The 24,588-nt window shown below is 48.5% G+C and overlaps 1 protein-coding gene across 12 annotated transcripts in view; it reads left to right on the forward strand.

Moving 5' to 3' along the window:
* Positions 1-24,588, forward strand: part of GRAMD1B (GRAM domain containing 1B) — a 260,555-nt gene that overhangs the window by 151,339 nt on the left and 84,628 nt on the right. For 10 of the 12 annotated variants that reach the window (XM_075327726.1, XM_075327714.1, XM_075327717.1 and 7 more), the window contains one exon: positions 7,945-7,968. The exons of the other annotated variants lie outside the window; for them this stretch is intronic. In XM_075327726.1, coding sequence (XP_075183841.1) covers positions 7,945-7,968 — 24 coding nt within the window. The remainder of the gene's footprint in view (positions 1-7,944; positions 7,969-24,588) is intronic. 12 annotated transcript variants of the gene reach the window in all.

Here is a 24,588-nt window from a genome sequence, read left to right on the forward strand (position 1 = left end):
CGCTTCCGGGACCTTTGCCTACCTGCGCTTCCGGGACCTTTGCCTACCTGCGCTTCCGGGACCTTTGCCTACCTGCACTTCCAGATCTTTTGCCTACCTGCACTTCCGGGACCTTTGGCTACAGGTGCATTCCCGGGACCTTTGCCTACCGATGCACTCCCGGGACCTTTGGCTACAGGTGCATTCCCGGGACCTTTGCCTACCGATGCACTCCCGGGACCTTTGGCTACAGGTGCATTCCCGAGACCTTTGCCTACCTGTGCACTCCTGGGACCTTTGCCTACCTGTGCACTCCCGGGACCTTTGCCTACCTGTGCACTCCCAGGACCTTTGCCTACCTGTGCACTCCCGGGACCTTTGCCTACCGATGCACTCCCGGGACTCTTGCCTGTCGGTGCACCCGGCACTCTTGCCTGTCGGTGCACCCGGGACTCTTGCCTGCCTGTGCACTTCCAGGACCTTTGCCTACCTGTGCACTCCCGGGACTCTTGCCTGTCGGTGCACCCGTGACTCTTGCCTGCCTGGGGTCCACTCACTGATGGTCAGGGTTTTCCTTGCTATCAGTGACGTCTCCTTACTTATGTCCACACATTCATTACTTAGAGTGACAGGCTCCTTTCTGTTAGTGACGGGCACCTTGCTTATGGTCATCGGCCCTCTATTGTCATAACCTGACACATTTCAGTTGATCTGTGACTGCTGAATCTGAGTGAGGGTCTGGATAATGACACTTCTACTGGATCTCTTGTCAGACCACCCATCTTTCAGGCAATAGCTTCTATCTCTATAGGGGATGATTAACTTGTAATCTGCAAATTACTGTTTACTGGAAATAGGGTATTTAACAATAAGGACTAAAAAAAAGTTACAGTATTGCTGAGAAGAGATCCTTCACTGATAGATGCGGTGTCTGAGAAAAAGACATCCCAAAAATAGAGGTGAGTTCTCTATCTGCAGACACATGGTGGAGGACGGGCCTCGCGATGATTGTATGCTAACACTTCACCCACCACCACTTCCCTCCGGTCACACAGAGATATGGTTTTATACAATAAGACCTGGGTTACGGTGCTTGGGCTCAGCGTTGTGCATCTACTGCCCCTCTCTAGGGGTAAATGTCTCTAAATCATCATTGTGCTGGATAGCAATGCAACTTTGAAGGTGACCGGATGCCTTATGTCATGAAGCCCGGGCCTAAGAGTAGCGTGAGAAGTATGCAAGGCTCAGAACCAGGGCCACTAATGAGCGGCAGAGGGATGTGTGGAGGCTCAAGGACATAGTGTTTATTTTTACTGTAACATCTTAAAGCGGTTGTCCCATGAAATAACATTGCACAGGTGAAAAATGTATAATTGCTGGTAGTCTAACTGCTTGGACCATCTCTGATCAAGGGAACAGGGGTCCTAGAGTCCCGTGCGTGAGTAGAGCAGTCAACTTGATGTCTATAGGAGCGGTGGTCGCACATGTTCACTACTGCTCCATGCTTGGGATTGGCAGGAGCCTCATATCCCGAGCGATCATACATTTACCCTCTAATGGATGAATGAGAAATGCTGATTATAGGAGAGACCCCTTTAAGCTCCTTGCTTCCCATGAATGCAGTAACCCTCAAATCTGCACAGGCAGAAGAACCCCCTACATTGGCCAACCTGGCTCATCTGACTGCTCAAGAGGCCAGGATCCAATCTGTATATAATGCACCAAACATGTCGCCCCTTCCTCAGGACCCCCAGCCAATGATGTGAATATAACGTGTATTTATGTACATGGTAGACACACATTTTTGACCGTGGGGGTCTATGGGGTCCGTATTATTTGTTTGGACTCCCCTCGCGAGTATATTGATAGCTCTATTCCTCATAACTTGTCATCTGCACCTTAAATAAGTAGTTATCACCGCGTACAATCTGTGCTCAATCTGATTACATGCTATCTGGGACGAGCCCCAAGTGGCCGGTCTGCGGAGAATATAAAAAAATAATAATACCCTGCATTAGATGGCGGCATATAGCGAGCTGTACGGAAGCTTCCGGATCTCATATTCTCCAGCGGGTATCAGCTGCCTTCCAGGAAGCCTCGCTTTATCTCACAACTACAAGTCAGTGAGCCGCAGTCAAGAGGTTGTCATCACCAGTTGCCTCCCAGTTACAGCCAATAAAGCCGTCACCCTCCCCGAGTCTTGTGTGCAGGAGCCAAGGAGCGGTGCCAAGACCCGACATCCAATCCTGGAACCAAACACTCCTGACATTGTGTCACCTCCCAAGTGGCAGAACCGTGCCACGCTCCCCAAGGTCACAGCCATTATAAGGAGAAATCATGGGTGAAGCAAATTGCTGGAAGTTGTAGTTTATAATTTCGGATTAAGGTTTTGGGGATGATTTCTGTGCTAAAGCTTGTACATTACTGAGAAGAGCAGAGTCGCTGAAACAGCAGAGTGCACCGTGCAGCCACTAACACCGCGTCATTAAAGAGCTTTCCCCTTTAAAATCTCCCAAATCTCCAGTAAATCGAAGTCCTTGAGCCGTCCTCTTGTGTCAAGTGGATAAACGTGATACTCTGCTGTCTCTCTTCAGCTCTCGTCTAAAGGCCAAGAGTACGGCTACTGCTGGGAACGCCACCCAGCTTTCTCATAACCCTGCATGGCAAACTGACTTAGTATCAATGCAGAATAGGTAGATTTACTATTTACTATTATTATGGTAGCATTTAGGAGAAAGCAACAACAAACAAATATAAAAGTGTCTCAAGATCTCCTGAGATGAGTGACATCTCCTAAGATGATCAGCTTTGGGCAAAAAAAATCTGATTTACTGAGCACTATGTATAACACCAATGCCACAATACTACCAAGAGATTGCTACATATGACCACCAATGTAGAACTAAAGCAAGCAAGTTTGCAAAATTGGATTTAAAAAAATCCTTTATTAATAAGTTTTTAGTTAAAAATTAATTGAATGGAACCACCCAGATGACGGATGGAATAATTTCACATGGGGGACACGGCATCTGTGGTGAAATAATCATACTACCATATACCAAAATGAATAGTAAAGAGATATTACTGAATGTATGGTTAGCAATAAAGCTCAGTCTATATATTAATAGTTGTATATAAGATATCAATCAAATGTAAAGTTACTATGTATAAAGACAGTGAGGTAAAAGATGCAAAACACACAACATGTTACCAAAAATAATGTATCCAAATAAGGTATCGGTACAGCGGCCCCCACGAACACTGACGCGCGTTTCGTGTCACTCCTGGACGAAGCACAGCTGCGAAACGCGCGTCAGTGTTCGTGGGGGCCGCTGTACCGACTCTTTAGTAATCCTTCTTCCCAGCATCTAGTTCCTCATGAGACCTTAAGAAATATGTCATTGACAGGACGTGGCAAATGTTGGCATACAGTATTGGGCCCCCTTGAATTTTCAACCTTTTCCCACATTTCAGGCTTCAAACATAAAGATAAAAATTTTAATGTTATGGTGAAGAATCAACAACAAGTGGGGCACAATTGTGAAGTTGAACGAAATTTATTGCTTATTTTATACTTTTTTTAAAAAAAATAAATAACTGAAAATTGGGGCGTGCAATAATATTCATCCCCTTTAGTTTCAGTGCAACAAACTCGCTCTATATAAATGCACCTGCTCAGTGATAGTCTCAGTGTTCTGTGTAAGGCCTCCTTCACACGTCCGTGTCTCCGGTACGTGTTTGGTCCGTTTCCTCACGTGCTGGAGACACGAGCACACATAGACCCATTAAAATCAATGGGTCTGCGCTCACGTGTGTGATTTGCCATGGAAAGTGTGTCCGTGTGGAGCATACGTGTGCCCGTGTGCTCCACACGTAGGCATGTCCGTTTTTCTCTGGCATCACGGGTGTCACACGGACTGTGTGACACGAACCGGAGAAAACACACGTGCCTGTGAAATAAAAAGAATTTCTATACTCGCCTTCTCCAGCCCTGCTGTCTCTGCCGCTGCTGTCACTTGCTTCCGACCACCGCTCATTATGCTCATTGCATATTCACTCCACTGCGGGCCGGAAGCAGCAGCGGGGAGTCGGCAGGATCGGAGACCGAAGATCAGCACCACAGACAGCAACGCCAGGGACAGGTGAGCAGAAAGTTCCCGTTCTCCGTGTGTGATCACGGATAACACACGGAGAACACACGTGCGTCATAAACTCGGCACACGGAGGACAATACGCACCTTTGACACGTCCGTGAAAAATGTGCGTGATTTTCAGGGACATGTGAAAGAGACCTAAAGCACAGAGAGCATCATGAAGTCCAAGGAACACAACAGGCAGGTCCGCGATACTGTTGTGGAGAAGTTGAAAGCCGGATTTGGTTACAAAAATATTTCTACAACTTTAAACATCCCAAGAAGTGATCATATTGTGCAAGCGATCATATTGAAATGGAAGGAGCATCATACCACTGCAAATCTACCAAGACCCGGCCGTCCATCCAAACTATCATCTCAAACAAGGAGAAGACTGATCAGAGATGCAGCCAAGAGGCCCATGATCCCTCTGGATGATCTGCAGAGATCTACAGCTGAGATGGGAGAGTCTGTCCATAGGACAACAATCAGTCGTACACTGCACAAATCTGGTCGTTATGGAAGAGTGGCAAGAAGAAAGCCATTTTTCAAAGATATCCATAAAAAGTGTTGTTTAAAGTTTGCCACAAGCCACCTGGAGACACCAAACATGTGGAAGAAGGTGCACTAGTCAGATTAAACCAAAATCAAACTATTTGGGCATAATGCCAAACGATATGTTTGGCGTAAAAGCAACACAGCTCCTCACCCTGAACACACCATCCCCACTGTCAGACATGGTGGAGGCAGCATCATGGTTTGGGCCTGCTTTTATTCAGCAGGGACAGGGGAGATGGTAAAATTGATGGGAAGATGAATGGAGCCAAATACAGGACCATTCTTGAAGAAAATCTGTTGGAGTCTGCAACAGCCCTGAGACTGGGACGGAAATATGTCTGCCAACAAGACAATGATCCCAAACATAAAGCAAAATCTACAATGGAATGGTTCACAAATAACTGTATCCAGGTGTTAGAATGGCCAAGTCACAGCCCAGACCTGAACCCAATCGAGAACCTGTGGAAAGAGCTGAAAATTGCTGTTCACAAACGCCTCCATCCAACCTCACTATGCTCCAGCTGTTTACAAAGGAAGAATGGGCGAGAATTTCAGCCTCTCCATGTGCAAAACTGATAGACACATACCCCAAGAGACTTGTGCTGTAATCGCAGCAAAAGGGGGCGCTACAAAGTATTAACTTAAAGGGGATGAATAATATTGCACGCTCCACATTTCAGTTATTTATTGTTTAAAAAAGTTTAAAACAAGCAATAAATATCGTTCAACTTCACAATTGTGTCACTTGTTGTTGATTCTTCTCCAGAACATTAACATTTTATCTATGTTTGAAGCCTGAAATGTGGGAAAAGGTTGAAAAATTCAAGGGGGGCGAATACTTTCGCAAGGCACTGTATATCTGACTTGATTCCATTTTTTAACATTATTTATTTTTTTTTTTTTATTTTGATACTGTTTGGCCCCTTTTTTTTTTTTTGTCTTATCCAACTGAGCTGACGTCCACAATTAGAACAGTGGTAGGTTTTGTATCACCCCAGAATTAGAGCAACAAGAAAAGTGCAAAAAATGGTTTCTTATTGCAAAATGGAAGAAATTTTCACCATTAAATCCCTCACATATTCTGAATTTAAAGGGAAGTGGTCACATGGAGGAATGCTATTTACCAGCAGCTATAGGGGTAATCCGCGGGTAACCGGCACATAAATCCTGTGTAGCCGGCTTACTGGAGCAGACGTTCTATCCTCTCTGGAGCTGCTCGCTCGCAGTCACCGCTTACTATACGGTGAGAGTGGCTGTCATCACGTCCCACCATATAGATTGACCGCCAGCACTGCACACTGACACTGCAGAGCTGGCTGTATAGTGAGTGGTGACTGGCGCTGCTCCCTGCGCCGCCCCGATGACTGGAAGCGAGCGCCTGCAGGAGCCGCCGAATACACAGGAAGCAAACACTACTCACCTGCGGATGTATAGTGTTTCTCGAGGTGACCGGTTCCTTGTAAGATTAATGATAATACTTGGGGGGTTTTGTGGTCTCCAGAAATGTTCATGCATCCACCGAATAGAGGTGATAATTATCAGATCATGATCAATGTGTGACAATGGCCAAGAGGAGTGCAGCGGGGCGATGGGTCACACATGCACCCTGCAGCTCAATACTAAAGACCCCCATACACATTAGACCTATGTCAGCTGATCCCGCCGGTATCGACAGCCTGTGTATGGGGGTCTTCCAAATCTCCCCAACAGATGATGTCAGGAGAGGATTATCCAGCACACCTGACTTCTGTAGTTCCCCTGAGATAAGCTGATGCCAGAGGGGTCTAGAAGTCTCCGTCATAGAGACCACTGGGCACTCCTGTGTATGGGTGAGTCGGGAAAGATGGCTGTGTGTATGGGGGGCTTTAGTGTACTGCATTGACAGAAGACCACAGTCTGGCCATCTTCATCTCTTTTTGCAGATTTTGATGAGTGTGATCAGCTATGTACACATTGTAGAGCGATCGTTCTGTCCCCTTATAGCGTGTGGGGTGTTTGGCAACACATTGGGGTGGTATAATGCCAACATCACAGGTTTTTAGGACGACATTGATGAGCCCCTCACCTCATGAACAAAATACCTATTCAGATCCCCCCACTAAAGCTTTCTGACAACCCCGGCATTACCTGAAAATGGCCAAACGGGGGTTGTCTCCCAGAATCTCCCTCTTTCTCCCACAATGATGTGGACTGTTCTCTGACAGAGGGCGTAATGCCGTAGAATCGGCTTTATTCTCATTACTTGATATATGTCACATTACTTTGTGTCCTGATCTCCTGGAAAGCTGATTAATGTCACTTTACTGTATATGGGGTGCGGTTTTATACGCTGCATTCAGCACATATCTGCTTCTGAAATGTCTAATGTAATGGACCCCACCAGATATAGAAGCCGTCATCCTTCTGTGGCCTCGTCCAGGCGATGGGCTGTCATCAATAACAAGTTTACAGAATAGCTGTGTGTAGCGCTGGTGACCACAAGAGGGCGCCGCTCTGGATCCGTCATCTATTAACAATCTACTCTATCAGACCCTGGATCTTCATATGCATATCTATATCTATATATATATATATATCTATATATATCTATCTATATATATATATCTATCTATATATATATATCTATCTATATATATATATATATATATATATATATATATATATATATATATATATATATATATATATATATTATGTATATATGTATGTATATATATATATATATATATATATATATATAAAATATGTTCTGTCTCTAAAGCATTTTCCAGCAGATGTCTGCATTTGTTAACCCTTCAATGCTTATCCCAGCACAAGAGATCTATCAAAGCAGAGGTAGTGTCTGCATAACATGGATCTATAAGGTTACATAACGCATTAATTTGTGCTTTATTGTATGGAGCGATGTTATTTGTAGAGTCAGTCCCTACTTTAGTGCCTCTTTGCTCCTATGTTTCTATGTGTGGTCCTCATATATTGCATGCACAGCCAGACAGGCACAACCCCAGTAGTGAGACCAGGCTCACGACTGGGGAAAAATGGGAACAGATCCCGGAGGGAAGAGCACAATATTTGCTTTTTCCAGCCTCCCACATATGAGCCTGGCGTCGGTAGCCATCTTTTGCTAAAATTGCTTCTCTGCATTAATCGTTGCCAATAGCGATAAGTAACCCAGCGATGAGGCCGCCCCGTCCTGGCGTTCGTCCATTGCTGTGTGATATTCCTGCCTTCTGTAAAGTGTTTGGCTCTAATTTTCTCTGTGTTTTCATTTCAGTATGACAGACTTAACCTCATCAAAGTAAGATGTTCTCTTTATCTTGTCACCTTCTTCCCCTCCCCTGGTCCTCGCTCAGTAGAGATGGCAGCTAGTTAGCGGTGGTTAGGCTGCCCGCGGGCATCACCTCCAGTGTATGTGGCTAGACGGCTTCCTTATCCTTCATGTGCCTGCCCTTGTGTACAGTGTCTGGTTATAACCGATGTCTCCTGAGAAATACTCCACTGCTTGTGTTACCATAATCTGCAAAACCAGTGACCACCCCTGCCTAAAAAGAAAAATATTCCAAGTATGTGTCAGTCATCCTGTTGTCTTCTGGGCTTTAAAGGGACACTCCACAAAAAAAACAACAATGAACTTTCCCATTTTTTGCATTAACACTAGAAATCCCAGAAATTTCGAGCTCCATAGGGTTCCAGTGGTAGAAATGTTAAATGACCCCTCTCTGGGACTTCTAGTGTTAAACAGCACATTTTTAAAAGGGTTATCTGACTCTTGTAAAATCTTGTTTTCTAAAACTCATATTCAGCTAATAGGTGGGAGGATATGTCCTGGACCTTCATGGGTTAATAAGATCAAGAGCAGACATAAGGAGGGGATCTCTTGAGAACCCAACATGCCCATGGATTAGATGGAAGGATCATATGTACTGTGTACTACTTCATCTCTCCTGCAGGGGCGCTGCTGGGGAATTCAACACTTTATTAAAGAGTCCTTCCCATAAATTTTTGAATACTTATATTCAGGGGATCCCAATTAATGCACCAGATTCTGTGATTGGATGATGTGATTGGTCGCTGATCCAGGGAACTCGTCTGATTGCCGTATGTGGAGTCGGGAAGGATTTTTTCCCCTGGGCTTACTGTCTGCTGCATGTTTTTTTTTGCCTTCCTCTGGATCAACATGCTAGATCGTGGGTTGAGCTCGATGGACTTAAGTTTGCCTTCAACCTTAAACACTATGAAACTATGAAATTGGACGGCTTCTGTTCTAAGCTGTGGTCCGGATAGGGTTATGGTATTCCATACTAATAGGAGGCCGAGTCAGCAGCCACACACAGGTTTCTAAAGATCCAGTTTAGCCCCTTATGTTAGGCTGCAGCCGTAGGAGCGTACCCGTCCGGTCCCGGTGGAGGGAGATGACCGCTGGATCGCAGACTGATCAGAGCTTCCCTGTTATAGTCAATCTTTTGTGACATTATTCTCCTCCTCATTGGGCACCAGATGCTGCTTCACATCCACCAGAGCATCCATTGCAGGACCACGGCATTATAAGCATATCTGACATTTAAGGTTTTGGTTTTTTACTTTTTAATAATCTACGTTAGTTATTTTTATTTGGCTTTTTTCCTTTTTTTTTTTATCAGTAGTCAGCAAAGAATAAATGACTGATGTCATATAAGATATCAAAGAAAGATTGTAGACCGCTGACACGGTGCGGAGTGGTGGGACGGATATCTGGGGATGGCAGGTTTACACAAATGTAAGGGTATGGGCCCACGATCAGGATCCTGACCTGCGGGGCCATGAGGCTCCTCCACAAGAGAATGCAGGAGACCGCAGCTGCCCATGATCAGGGTTCGGTGCTCTGCGGTCTCTCTACTGTTCTCCCTACAGAGAACGCTTGCGACTCCGCAACAAAGAATTGCCATCCTGTGGCTCAGGAAAGCCGCACCGCAGATCAGTGTTTGCTGCGGGCCGCACACGCACGTGAACACAGGATTTCTACATATCCCATCCACTGTGCTTGTACTATACATTGCAGCATTTTGGGTGCAGCTGAAGCATTTTGCATCCAAAACACTGCAAACAGTGATCCTGGGTTTGTATCCTAAAGCTATGTAGACACTGTGCGTTTTTTTAATTCTAGTTTTTATGCGTTTGTTTGGGGTGGTTTTTTTTTTTGTTTTTTTTTAAATCTGCACCAAAATCTGCATGCCTACCCTTAAGTCATGAAAATCTGAGATTTCTGCAGTGCCGAGCATACATTGCGTTTTTCCTTGCATATTTAGTGCAGAAAAAATCTGCAGCATGTGAATTGTTGGGGTGTTTTTTACCTGCGTTTTTTAGCCCTTACAGTCATTGACTTCATAAAAAAAGCATGAAAAAAATGCTCCAAAAAAACGCATCCGTTTTTTGTGTATTTTTCTGCCAAAATGTGCAAATTTCATGCTGAAAACATAGTCTAAAACCATCTCATTCCTGTTGTGAAACGGTTCCACCTAGGAAACCCTCCGAGAAGCAAAGCACAATGTAAAATACAAACAATATCAAATGACTATTAACCTATATACTAGTGGGAGTATATACACTTTACTTTTCAAAACAACCCATTCAGATAACGGAAAACAAAAATTATTACTCTCGTGACCATTAGAGAAGACTCTCGTGCGTCCCCATGAAATGCAGCAGATTGTCCACGTGTATTCTGGTAAGATTTTTTTAGGGGTTACGTCCTTTGTATAAATGTTATGCAGTTTAATTGTCATTTTGGGGTGACAAACTCCCTTAAACCTCCAGATATTACATTTGCAGATTTTTCTGTATTTTAGAAACATATGTTTTCTGTTAATGATCTGATGAGGGTTATAGTCCTCCAGTGTAACATACATTGGCTTCATTTCCCTGCAGCATTGCACTTTTTATAAGTATATTAAATTTCAAATTCAAAATAGCTTTATTGACAGGACCAAGTACATGTTGGCATTGCCAAAGCAAGTGGTAAAAATGGGGATGGGTTAGGGGCCCGTCCAGGGTGGGGTTTGGAGGCTCCTCCAGGGTGGGGTTTGGAGGCTCCTCCAGGGTGGGGGATGGAGGCTCCTCCAGGGTGGGTTTTAAAGGTCTTGCCAGGGTGGGCGATTGAGGCTTCTCCAGGATGGGCGATTGAGGCTCCTCCAGGGTGGGCGATTGAGGCTCCTCCAGGGTGGGCGATTGAGGCTCCTCCAGGGTGGGCGATTGAGGCTCCTCCAGGGTGGGCGATTGAGGCTCCTCCAGGGTGGGCGATTGAGGCTCCTCCAGGGTGGGCGATTGAGGTTCCTCCAGGGTGGGCGATTGAGGTTCCTCCAGGGTGGGCGATTGAGGTTCCTCCAGGGTGGGCGATTGAGGCTCCTCAAGGGTGGGCGATTGAGGCTCCTCAAGGGTGGGCGATTGAGGCTCCTCCAGGGTGGGGGATTGAGGGGATTGAGGCTCCTCCAGGGTGAGGGATTGAGGCTCCTCCAGGGTGGGCGATTGAGGCTCCACCAGGGTGAGCGATTGAGGCTCCTCCAGAGTGGGGGATTGAAGTTCCTCCAGGATGGGGGATTGAGGCTCCTCCAGAGTGGGGGATTGAAGTTCCTCCAGGATGGGGGATTGAGGTTCCTCCAGGGTGGGGGATTGAAGTCCATGACATATCAGGCTCCTCTTAGGGGTACTTTGCACACTACGACATCACAAGCCGATGCTTGCGATGCCAAGCGCGATAGTCCCTGCCCCCGTCGCAGCTGCGATATCTTGTGATAGCTGTCGTAGTGAATATTATCGCTACGGCAGCTTCACATGCACTCACCTGCCGTGCGACGTCGCTCTGGCCGGCAAGCTGCCTCCTTATTAAGGGGGCGGGTTGTGCGCCGTCACTGCGACGTCACACGGCAGGCGGCCAATAGGAGCGGAGGGGCGGAGATTCCGCATAGCCGCGGTGACGCAGCTAGGAGATGTTCCTCGCTCCTGCGGCTTCATACACAGCGATGTGTGCTGCTGCAGGAGCGAGGAACAACATCGGACCGTCGCGTCAGCGCAATTATGGAATTCGCCGACGCTACACCGATGATACGATTACGACGCTTTTGCGCTTGTTAATCGTATCATCTAGGATTTACACACTACAATGTCGAGAGCGACGCATGAAGTGCGTCACTTTCGACATGACCCCACCGACATCGCACCTGCGATGTCGTAGGCGGGCTTTGCACACTCCGATATCGCAGGTGCCATGTCGGTGGGGTCAAATCGAAAGTGACGCACTTCCTGCGTCGCTGTCGACATCGTAGTGTGTAAAGCCTTTTCCATACGATTAACGAGCGCAAAAGCGTCGTTATCGTATCATCGGTGTAGGGTCCGACATTTCCATAATGCCGCTGCTGCGACGTTACGATGTTGTTCCTCGTTCCTGCGGCAGCACACATCGCTGTGTATGAAGCCGCAGGAGCGAGGAACATCTCCTACCTGCGTCCCGGCTGCAATGCGGATGGAAGGAGGTGGGTGGGATGTTTACGTCCCGCTCATCTCCGCCCCTCCGCTTCTATTGGCTGCCTGCCGTGTGACGTGGCTGTGACGCCGCACGACCCGCCCCCCCTAGTAAGGAGGCAGTTCGCCGGCCAGAGTGACGTCGCAGGGCAGGTAAGTGCATGTGAAGCTGCCGTAGCGATAATGTTCACTACGGCAGCTATCACCATGATATCGCAGCTGCGACGGGGGCGGGGACTATCGCGCTCGGCATCGCAGCATCGGCTTGCTATGTCGCAGCGTGCAAAGTACCCCTTAGTCTTTTACTTATCTTTACTCCTTCATAGACGGGATTGGCTTTCACACATCCGTTTTTTGCTCTGCGGCACAATACGGCGCTCTGCAGAAAAACCGCAAACGTTTTTTTTGCCGCCGGTTGCGGTTTTTTTTGCATAGACTTACATTAGTGCCGTATTGTGCCGCATGGGCGTGCGTTCGGTCCGGTTTTTGCCGCATGCGGCAGATTTAGCCGATGCCGCTGCCGGATGGAACGTTGCCTGCAACGTTTTTTGCTCCGGCAAAAAAAACGCATCGCGCCGCATCCGGCCGCTACGGCGCATTTTTCAATGCATGCCTATGGACGCCGGATGCGGCGCGATGCGGAAAAAAACGCATCCGGCCGCCGCATGCGGTTTCTTCCACTGCGCATGCTCAGTAGCATGCCGCAACCGGAGAAAACCGGACCGGCCGCATGTAAAAACTTATGCAAAGGATGCGGTGTTTTCGCCGCATCCGTTGCATAGGTTTCACAGCCGGATTGAGCCGCACGGCTCAAACCGCATGTGTGAAAGTAGCCTTAGCAGCGTCCTGTCGCCATCTGGACACAATACTGTTATTTTAAATTTGTGAGAATTGACTAAACTCTCAATTTCCTCGAATCCCCAGTGATACAAAAGAAATGTGTTGCTCCTTTTGCTCCCAGCATAATGCTGCCATACAATACACCGTCCTAGAAATGCCGTCTCTCATATGATCTCTTTTGACGGCATGCTAGATGTATGATTCTGTATAGTAGATTAAGGCGATATATACTATATGTGCTTGAGCTTTGTCTAGTGGCACAATGTATATATTCGTCTCCTGTGATTTTACAAGTAATGTGCAGATTGTTGTGTTGGAAAAAGTAATGTCTTTGGGATGAGCGCCCCCTAGTGGTTTTCCTCCTAGATGTGCAGCGTCTGCTGGTTGTACCTCGAGCTGTTTCTATGGCCATTGATGGTAATTGCTGTAGATTATATGAAGCTGATGTTGGAGAAGTGAACTACAGATTCTGCTACAATATCGAAATGGAAAACTCCTCGTTATCTTGTATCAAAGTCAGGCGAGGATCTAATACACGCCCGGAGCGTTATGTGACGAGCCGCAGCTCCTGCTGCACGACCATGCGGGATATAGTCTGGATTGGGTGGGCTAGAGGTTATATAGATTTCTCTATATACATTGTCCTCATACTAGTATACAGGAGTTATATTCCTGTATTTTTGGAGAAAGTACTTTCGATCCCCTTCCGTCACCTCCACCACTTTTTTTTTTTTTGTTATTGAGCAGGATTTAGTGTGAGGGGGGTAAGGCTCCGTGCACCCTAAGAAATGTACTGCATCTAAACCAGTATCCGTGAGCTATGAGCCGGCGGAGATTATAAATTGTGCTGCACGGACTGTACCAGATTCTCCAAATTTAAGAGTCATGTCTGTCTGGGAATTTCTTCCCTTATGTTTTTCTACCTTTTGCTAACTTACCTAAGCATAATATTTCCATTTCATTGTGTAGTGTACTACCCTTCCTTTGGGGCAGTGCGCCTGCCATCTTGGGGTTACAGTGGCTTGCAAAAGTTTTAACTCCCTTGGCTTTTTATTTATTTTGTTAAATTACAACCTGTTTTTTAAATATTTTTGTAATCCAATTTGTGTGTGATGCATCAGCACTAAATAGTCTGTTCGTGAAGTAACAAACATAGACACCAAAATTTAATTAAAGCCATCAAGTAATTAAAAATTGGCATGTGCATATGTATTTACCCCTTATATTATGAAGCCCCTTAAGATTTTTGGCGCAAGAAATTACCTTCATAACTCACATGCTTCGTGAAAGGAAAACCACCTGTATGCAATCTAACTGTCCCGGGGTCTGTCAGTATATACATAACTTTTCGGAAAGTCCACAGAGGCTGCAACATCATTAAGCAAGAGGCACCTCTAACCAAACAACACCATGAAGATCAAGGAGATATCCTAACAACAACATGAAGACCAAGGAGATCTCCAACCAATACCATGAAGACCAAGGAGATCTCCAACCAATACCATGAAGGCCAAGGAGATCTCCAACCAATACCATGAAGACCAAGGAGATCTCCAACCAACACCATGAAGACCAAGGAGATCTCCAACCAACACCATGAAGACCAAGGAGATCTCCAACCAATACCATGAAGACCAAGGAGATCTCCAACCAATACCATGAAGACCAAGGAGATCTCCAACCAACACCATGAAGACCAAGGAGAACTGCAAACAACTCCATGAAGACCAAGGAGATCTGCAAACAAGGAGGGACAAAGTTTTTGAGAAGTACAAGTAATGGTTGGGGTCTAAAAAAAATATTCCAATCTCTGATGATCCCCTGAAGCACCATCAAATTCATTATTATCAAATGGAAAGAATATGGTACCACAACAAACCTGCCAAGAGAGGGTCACCCACCAAAACTCTCAGCCCGTGCAAGGAGGACATTAATCAGAGAGACAGCGTGGTGACGCTGAAGGAGCTGCGGAGTTCCCAAGCAGAGACTGGAGTATCTGTCCAGCAACTACAATAAGATGTACACTCCATAGACGTGGCTTTTATGGAAGAGAGGCTAGAAAAAAGCTTTACACATAAAAATTGTAAGTTTGCCAAAAGACATACGAGAGATTCCACAAATGTATGGAGGAAAGTGCTGTGGTTAGGTGAGACCAAATTTGAACTTTTTGGCAACTAAGGTAAATGCTATGTCTGATACGAAACCAACAAAGGTCATCACCCCAATAACACCCTCCCTACAGTGAAACATGGTTGTGGCAGCAGGAACTGGGAAAATGGTGTGAGTCAAGGGAAGATGGATGGTACAAAATATAGTGATATTCTTAAGCAAAACCTGTTTCAGTGATAGTTTGTCAGTGATTTGAGACTGGGACGGAGGTTCACCTTACAACTAGACAATGAACCAAAGCAGACTGCTAAAGCAACACCCAAGTGGTTTAAGGGTAAACAGAGTGGCCTAGTCAAAGCCCAGATCTTAATCCAATTGAAAATCTGTGGTCAGATTTGAAGATCGCTGTTCATCAGAGGAAACATCTAATTTGAAGGAGCTGGAGCAGTTTTGCCTTGAGGAACGGGCAAAAATCCCAGTGGCAAGATGTGGAAAACTCAGAGACTTATCCACAGCGATGTGCAGCTGTAATTGCCGCTAACAGAGGCTCTACAAAGTACGCACTGAAGTGTTTTCAGTTATCTTGTGCTATTTGTTGTTTGCTTCACAATAAAAAGAACAGCAAATGTACACAGTTGTAGGCATGTTAAAAAAAAAAAAAAAAAAAAGGACATGGTGAAATTCTACGTTGTGAGGTAGCAAAACACGAAAAATGCCAAGGGGTGTATACTTTTGCAAGCCACTGTATATTTAGCCCAGATCTTTCCTTCACTCTTTTTATCCAATCACTCACATCTCCACCGCTCCTCCTCATCTAATTACCACCCTATACATTCTCTCCACAGTGCTGCACCGCCCTACATTTTTCTTATTTCTTATCACCCTACCCATCCTCTCCATCGTGCTGTACCACCCGACATCTCCTCATCTCTACCACCCTACTAGTCCTCTCCATAGTGCTGCACCACCCGACATCTCCTCATCTCTACCACCCTACTAGTCCTCTCCATAGTGCTGCACCGCCCGACATCTCCTCATCTCTACCACCCTACTAGTCCTCTCCACAGTGCTGCACCGCCTGACATCTCCTCATCTCTACCACCCTACTAGTCCTCTCCATAGTGCTGCACTGCCTGACATCTCCTCATCTCTACCACCCTACTAGTCCTCTCCACAGTGCTGTACCACCTGACATCTCCTCATCTCTACCACCCTACTAGTCCTCTCCACAGTGCTGTACCACCTGACATCTCCTCATCTCTACCACCCTACTAGTCCTCTCCACAGTGCTGTACCACCCGACATCTCCTCATCTCTACCACCCTACTAGTCCTCTCCACAGTGCTGCACCGCCCGACATCTCCTCATCTCTACCACCCTACTAGTCCTCTCCATAGTGCTGCACTGCCTGACATCTCCTCATCTCTACCACCCTACTAGTCCTCTCCACAGTGCTGCACCGCCTGACATCTCCTCATCTCTACCACCCTACTAGTCCTCTCCATAGTGCTGCACTGCCTGACATCTCATCTCTACCACCCTACTAGTCCTCTCCACAGTGCTGTACCACCTGACATCTCCTCATCTCTACCACCCTACTAGTCCTCTCCACAGTGCTGCACCGCCCGACATCTCCTTATCTCTACCACCCTACTAGTCCTCTCCATAGTGCTGTACCACCCGACATCTCCTCATCTCTACCACCCTACTAGTCCTCTCCATAGTGCTGCACCGCCTGACATCTCCTCATCTCTACCACCCGACATCTCCTCATCTCTACCACCCTGCTAGTCCTCTCCATAGTGCTGCACCGCCCGACATCTCATCTCTACCACCCTACTAGCCCTCTCCACAGTGCTGTACCACCCGACATCTCCTCATCTCTACCACCCTACTAGTCCTCTCCATAGTGCTGCACCGCCTGACATCTCATCTCTACCACCCTACTAGCCCTCTCCACAGTGCTGTACCACCCGACGTCTCCTCATCTCTACCACCCTACTAGTCCTCTCCATAGTGCTGCACCGCCCGACATCTCATCTCTACCACCCTACTAGCCCTCACCACAGTGCTGTACCACCCGACGTCTCCTCCTCTCTACCACCCTACTAGTCCTCTCCATAGTGCTGCACCGCCCGACATCTCCTCATCTCTACCACCCTACTAGTCCTCTCCACAGTGCTGCACCGCCCGACATCTCATCTCTACCACCCTACTAGTCCTCTCCACAGTGCTGCACCGCCTGACATCTCCTCATCTCTACCACCCTACTAGTCCTCTCCACAGTGCTGCACCACCTGACATCTCCTCATCTCTACCACCCTACTAGTCCTCTACACAGTGCTGCACCGCCCGACATCTCCTCATCTCTACCACCCTACTAGTCCTCTCCACAGTGCTGCATCTCCTCATCTCTACCACCCTACTAGTCCTCTCCATCGTGCTGCACCGGCCGACATCTCCTCATCTCTACCACCCTACTAGTCCTCTCCACAGTGCTGCATCTCCTCATCTCTACCACCCTACTAGTCCTCTCCACAGTGCTGCATCTCCTCATCTCTACCACCCTACTAGTCCTCTCCATAGTACTGCACCGCCCGACATCTCCTCATCTCTACCACCCTACTAGTCCTCTCCACAGTGCTGCACTGCCTGACATCTCCTCATCTCTACCACCCTACTAGTCCTCTCCACAGTGCTGCACCGGCCAACATCTCCTCATCTCTACCACCCTACTAGTCCTCTCCACAGTGCTGCATCTCCTCATCTCTACCACCCTACTAGTCCTCTCCACAGTGCTGCATCTCCTCATCTCTACCACCCTACTAGTCCTCTCCACAGAGCTGCATCTCCTCATCTCTACCACCCTACTAGTCCTCTCCATAGTGCTGCACCGGCCGACATCTCCTCATCTCTACCACCCTACTAGTCCTCTCCACAGTGCTGCATCTCCTCATCTCTACCACCCTACTAGTCCTCTCCACAGTGCTGCATCTCCTCATCTCTACCACCCTACTAGTCCTCTCCATAGTGCTGCATCTCCTCATCTCTACCACCCTACTAGTCCTCTCCATAGTGCTGCACCGCCCGACATCTCCTCATCTCTACCACCCTACTAATCCTCTCCACAGTGCTGTACCACCTGACATCTCCTCATCTCTACCACCCTACTAGTCCTCTCCACAGTGCTGTACCACCTGACATCTCCTCATCTCTACCACCCTACTAGTCCTCTCCACAGTGCTGTACCACCCGACATCTCCTCATCTCTACCACCCTACTAGTCCTCTCCACAGTGCTGCACCGCCCGACATCTCCTCATCTCTACCACCCTACTAGTCCTCTCCATAGTGCTGCACTGCCTGACATCTCCTCATCTCTACCACCCTACTAGTCCTCTCCACAGTGCTGCACCGCCTGACATCTCCTCATCTCTACCACCCTACTAGTCCTCTCCATAGTGCTGCACTGCCTGACATCTCATCTCTACCACCCTACTAGTCCTCTCCACAGTGCTGTACCACCTGACATCTCCTCATCTCTACCACCCTACTAGTCCTCTCCACAGTGCTGCACCGCCCGACATCTCCTTATCTCTACCACCCTACTAGTCCTCTCCACAGTGCTGCACCGCCTGACATCTCCTCATCTCTACCACCCTACTAGTCCTCTCCATAGTGCTGCACTGCCTGACATCTCATCTCTACCACCCTACTAGTCCTCTCCACAGTGCTGTACCACCTGACATCTCCTCATCTCTACCACCCTACTAGTCCTCTCCACAGTGCTGCACCGCCCGACATCTCCTTATCTCTACCACCCTACTAGTCCTCTCCATAGTGCTGTACCACCCGACATCTCCTCATCTCTACCACCCTACTAGTCCTCTCCATAGTGCTGCACCGCCTGACATCTCCTCATCTCTACCACCCGACATCTCCTCATCTCTACCACCCTGCTAGTCCTCTCCATAGTGCTGCACCGCCCGACATCTCATCTCTACCACCCTACTAGCCCTCTCCACAGTGCTGTACCACCCGACGTCTCCTCCTCTCTACCACCCTACTAGTCCTCTCCATAGTGCTGCACCGCCCGACATCTCATCTCTACCACCCTACTAGCCCTCACCACAGTGCTGTACCACCCGACGTCTCCTCCTCTCTACCACCCTACTAGTCCTCTCCATAGTGCTGCACCGCCCGACATCTCCTCATCTCTACCACCCTACTAGTCCTCTCCACAGTGCTGCACCGCCCGACATCTCATCTCTACCACCCTACTAGTCCTCTCCACAGTGCTGCACCGCCTGACATCTCCTCATCTCTACCACCCTACTAGTCCTCTCCACAGTGCTGCACCACCTGACATCTCCTCATCTCTACCACCCTACTAGTCCTCTCCACAGTGCTGCATCTCCTCATCTCTACCACCCTACTAGTCCTCTCCATCGTGCTGCACCGGCCGACATCTCCTCATCTCTACCACCCTACTAGTCCTCTCCACAGTGCTGCATCTCCTCATCTCTACCACCCTACTAGTCCTCTCCACAGTGCTGCATCTCCTCATCTCTACCACCCTACTAGTCCTCTCCATAGTACTGCACCGCCCGACATCTCCTCATCTCTACCACCCTACTAGTCCTCTCCACAGTGCTGCACTGCCTGACATCTCCTCATCTCTACCACCCTACTAGTCCTCTCCACAGTGCTGCACCGGCCAACATCTCCTCATCTCTACCACCCTACTAGTCCTCTCCACAGTGCTGCATCTCCTCATCTCTACCACCCTACTAGTCCTCTCCATCGTGCTGCACCGGCCGACATCTCCGCATCTCTACCACCCTACTAGTCCTCTCCACAGTGCTGCATCTCCTCATCTCTACCACCCTACTAGTCCTCTCCACAGTGCTGCATCTCCTCATCTCTACCACCCTACTAGTCCTCTCCATAGTACTGCACCGCCCGACATCTCCTCATCTCTACCACCCTACTAGTCCTCTCCACAGTGCTGCACTGCCTGACATCTCCTCATCTCTACCACCCTACTAGTCCTCTCCACAGTGCTGCACCGGCCAACATCTCCTCATCTCTACCACCCTACTAGTCCTCTCCACAGTGCTGCATCTCCTCATCTCTACCACCCTACTAGTCCTCTCCACAGTGCTGCATCTCCTCATCTCTACCACCCTACTAGTCCTCTCCACAGAGCTGCATCTCCTCATCTCTACCACCCTACTAGTCCTCTCCATAGTGCTGCACCGGCCGACATCTCCTCATCTCTACCACCCTACTAGTCCTCTCCACAGTGCTGCATCTCCTCATCTCTACCACCCTACTAGTCCTCTCCACAGTGCTGCATCTCCTCATCTCTACCACCCTACTAGTCCTCTCCATAGTGCTGCATCTCCTCATCTCTACCACCCTACTAGTCCTCTCCATAGTGCTGCACCGCCCGACATCTCCTCATCTCTACCACCCTACTAGTCCTCTCCACAGTGCTGCACCACCTGACATCTCCTCATCTCTACCACCCTACTAGTCCTCTCCACAGTGCTGCACCACCTGACATCTCCTCATCTCTACCACCCTACTAGTCCTCTCCACAGTACTCCACCTCAGGCCTCCTTCATACTTGTCTATCACCCCACAAGTGCCCTATGTTCTGCCAATGACCTCAGACTTACTCTCTTTGCTTGTGTCTTCCCGTCCAACAAAATCTGCTGCTTTTTGGGGACGCTGGAAGGTGAACTCGTGCTATTCAGCTGATGGCTGCATCAGGACCAGTATCAGCGTGGTTGTCTATACAATCCCAGTATAGAGCTCAGGAGCTTTGTGTTAAGTGTATGAGATGGTAGCAGGCCACTGCAGAGTACAGGCCACTGCAGAGTACAGGCCACTGCAGAGTACAGGCCACTGCAGAGTACAGGCCACTGCAGAGTACAGGCCACTGCAGAGTACAGGCCACTGCAGAGTACAGGCCACTGCAGAGTACAGGCCACTGCAGAGTACAGGCCACTGCAGAGTACAGGCCACTGCAGAGTACAGGCCACTGCAGAGTACAGGCCACTGCAGAGTACAGGCCACAGAAATGCACCTGCTAAATTAATAATAAAGTTGTGATAATCTCCAAATGACCCCTGAACCAGGGTGCTCCCTATGACGGTAGACTGAGGCAGATGGCTGTTATTGATTTGCATAAGACAGGTAGAAATTACTGAAAGGGAATTTGTCAGCACATTATAATTAGTGATGAGCGAGCGTGCTCACCACTGCTCGGTACTCCATCGAGCCTCGGTATTCTTGGGTGCAAATGGAGTAACGACTATAATGGAAGTGAATGGTAAACGCGAGCATTTTTACACTGATGCTCCATGGAGTAACGGGCAATGGTGAATCAGATTCCAATATTACATTATGTGCTGGAAACAACCTTCAGAACAAAGGGGTGAAGATAGAAACCTCCCTTGATGTGAGGGGTATGGAAAGTTTTTGTCCAGCACAAGGCACACGTACACCACCGAGGAGTCAGGACTTCAGCGGACGGGGTGGATCGGATACAGATCTATGCTATTGGCCATTATAGTTCACCCATCAGGAGATGAAAAATCGTAATAGCCGGTCATCTCCTTATTTTTCTGTTTTATGGTCCTGCTATTTTATATGATTTATATACTTGGCAATGGCGCTCTCTATGTGAATATTTGCAAATAAAAATAGTTTTTTCTAACCATCCTTGAACTTTCATTCCTTTGTTGCGCGTGAGCACCATGGTAATTACAGCCTCAGGAACAAGAACCCCATGGTGCTGTGCGTGGCGTCTGGAAACAGCTGCGCTCAGCCATTTTTGATCAGATTGTCAGCATTAAGTAAATGGTTTTCTATTTCTGGATATATGTCTCCCCACTTCCCTACATATTAACCCACTGGTTGTCCAGTGATTCTCCATCCTATGGATGGTGTCACGAACCACCGGGGGGGTCACTCAGAAATCCCCCGCGCTGGCTACCAGTACGTCACAATCGGGGGGTAACAAGTGGGGGTCACCCCTCCTTTATACCTCCCGACCGACAGACAGAGCACGTGACGCGCTCTCTAGCGCCCCTCTTATAGTCAGGCCAATTATGGAATTGCCCGACAATAAGCAAGGAGGCCGCTATACTACTTATGCCGATTATTGAAGGGTCCCCGGTGAGAGTAAGGTATATATTCCCCCGACCTCCGCGGGCGGAATATATAAAACCTCCCTGAATCTCACTGGCCTCCCCACAATAATCCTTGGCACAACTCGCTGCCACCAACCGCTTCACGGTAACTATTAGCCGAACACACAGACGTGGGATTCAAGATCGAGATAACAGAACAGCCCAAGATTAATTATATAATTTAATCAGCCTAAAGCACACTAGAAACTACAATATATACAATAGGAGATCTACAGAATATACATATGTCAGAGTACAGTTACAGATAAAGCATGGTTTACAAACAGGCATACACAGTTCCAGCAGTTACCTTGTGCGTCTGGCCACAGGGGGGCGCTGTAGACCAGGTTTTCAGGATCTTTCCCACAGATGTTTCCTACACGTGACCCCCGGCGAAAGAACCCTGGAAAATGGCCGAAGTAGGGTTATCAACCGGGGCAAATCCAGGTCCCCTCCTACCTTAGTGACCTCAGAGGGAGCACTGCTCCACCCCTGGCTGGAGTTATGGACAATATCCACAACATGGAATATGGGCCATAACTTTGCCTGGGAGCGTCATTGGCGGACGCCAACGCTCTCATTGTGACAGTTATGAATTTAGCTACAGAACGAGAGGACTCATGACTTGTCTACTAGTTCCCCATTGGCTGATATCACGCCTGGGGTACTTCCCAATGTCCTACTCCCATAAAAAAGGTGTGCCAGCATCGTCCGCATGCAGAGACACCATTTTTATGGTTGCCATATTTATCGGAAATATGGCTTGCGAGATATGAACCATATTTTACTGGAGTCGTCCTGTCTGGATACTTCCATAGCCTTGCTAATTAGATAGCAGCCCCTACCACAGGGTCACGGCAGGGAGTCATCCTGTGTCCATTGTTCCCACATCATCTAATCTCCATATCACAGGAGATGGCCGTTGGAGGTGTAAGTGGAACACAGACCAGTTCCTTTGACACCTATCTGCTAAACAAACCGTTTATCCCTGTGGTAAATTTTCTGATTGAAGGAGTTGTGTGAAGGAAAGGGGGGGTGACACCAGGAGAGGGCTTCCTGACATAACTTGAATATCATGATTTATCGTCATATCTCCGGATTTACCTCACACCTCCCCCCTTTTGAGGGCGCTAGGGGGCAGCACACTCCGGTGTTCCCCCGTGCGCCCGTCCGCGACCTCTCCTTGTCGGGACAGCCCGTCTGCGTTACCGTGGTCACGGCCCCTTTTGTGTCGAATGGTGAAGTTGTATTGCTGGAGCGCCAGGCTCCATCGCAACAACCTGCCATTCGTCCCGGAGACAGTGTGTAACCAGCTGAGGGGATTGTGGTCCGTCTCCACGATGAAGTGGCGCCCGTATAGATAGGGTTGCAGACGCTGCAGGGCCCACACTATGGCCAGGCACTCCTTTTCCATCGTGGAATAGGCCACTTCCCTTGGTAACAGCTTCCTGCTCAGGTACAAGACTGGGTGCTCTTGGCTCGCAGAGTCCACCTGGCTGAGCACCGCACCGAGGCCGAAGTCACTGGCGTCGGTCTGTACTACAAACGGCCGCGTGAAGTCGGCTGCCTGTAGCACGGGCGGGCTGGACAGGGCGTCCTTTAGGGCCCGGAAGGCTGTCTCGCAGTCCATTGTCCAATCGACTGCAGAGGGCAGCTTCTTCTTGGTGAGGTCCGTCAAGGGCTTTGCCAGGCTACTATAGCATGGAACAAACCTCCTATAGTACCCAGCGGTCCCCAAGAAGGACATCACCTGCTTCTTGGTCCTGGGGGTGGGCCAGGACGCGATGGCCTCCACTTTCTCAGGCTCGGGCTTCAGTGTTCTCCCGCCTACCCGGTGACCGAGGTACTGGACCTCGCTCATGGCCAGCTGACACTTTCCCGGCTTGATGGTCAAACCTGCCTGGTGGATCCGCCTGAGCACCTGTGCTAGATGCTCTAGGTGATCTTCCCAGGTGGGGCTGAAGACGGCAATGTCATCCAGGTACGCGGCCGCGTACCCTTCAAGTCCCTTGAGCAGGGTGTTGACCATCCGCTGGAAAGTGGCAGGGGCATTCCTCATCCCGAATGGCATCACCGTGGACTCGTACAGTCCAAATGGGGTAATAAAGGCAGAGCGTTCCCTGGCCTTGCGAGTCAGGGGGATCTGCCAATATCCCCGGCTCAGATCCATGATGGTCAGGTACTGAGCCCCGGCCAACTGATCGAGCAGGTCATCGATGCGTGGCATTGGGTACGCATCGGCGACTGTGACAGCATTGAGCCCCCGGTAGTCCA

This window comes from Anomaloglossus baeobatrachus, chromosome 11 (genome assembly GCF_048569485.1).
Source record: "Anomaloglossus baeobatrachus isolate aAnoBae1 chromosome 11, aAnoBae1.hap1, whole genome shotgun sequence".
Lineage (NCBI taxonomy): Eukaryota > Metazoa > Chordata > Amphibia > Anura > Aromobatidae > Anomaloglossus > Anomaloglossus baeobatrachus.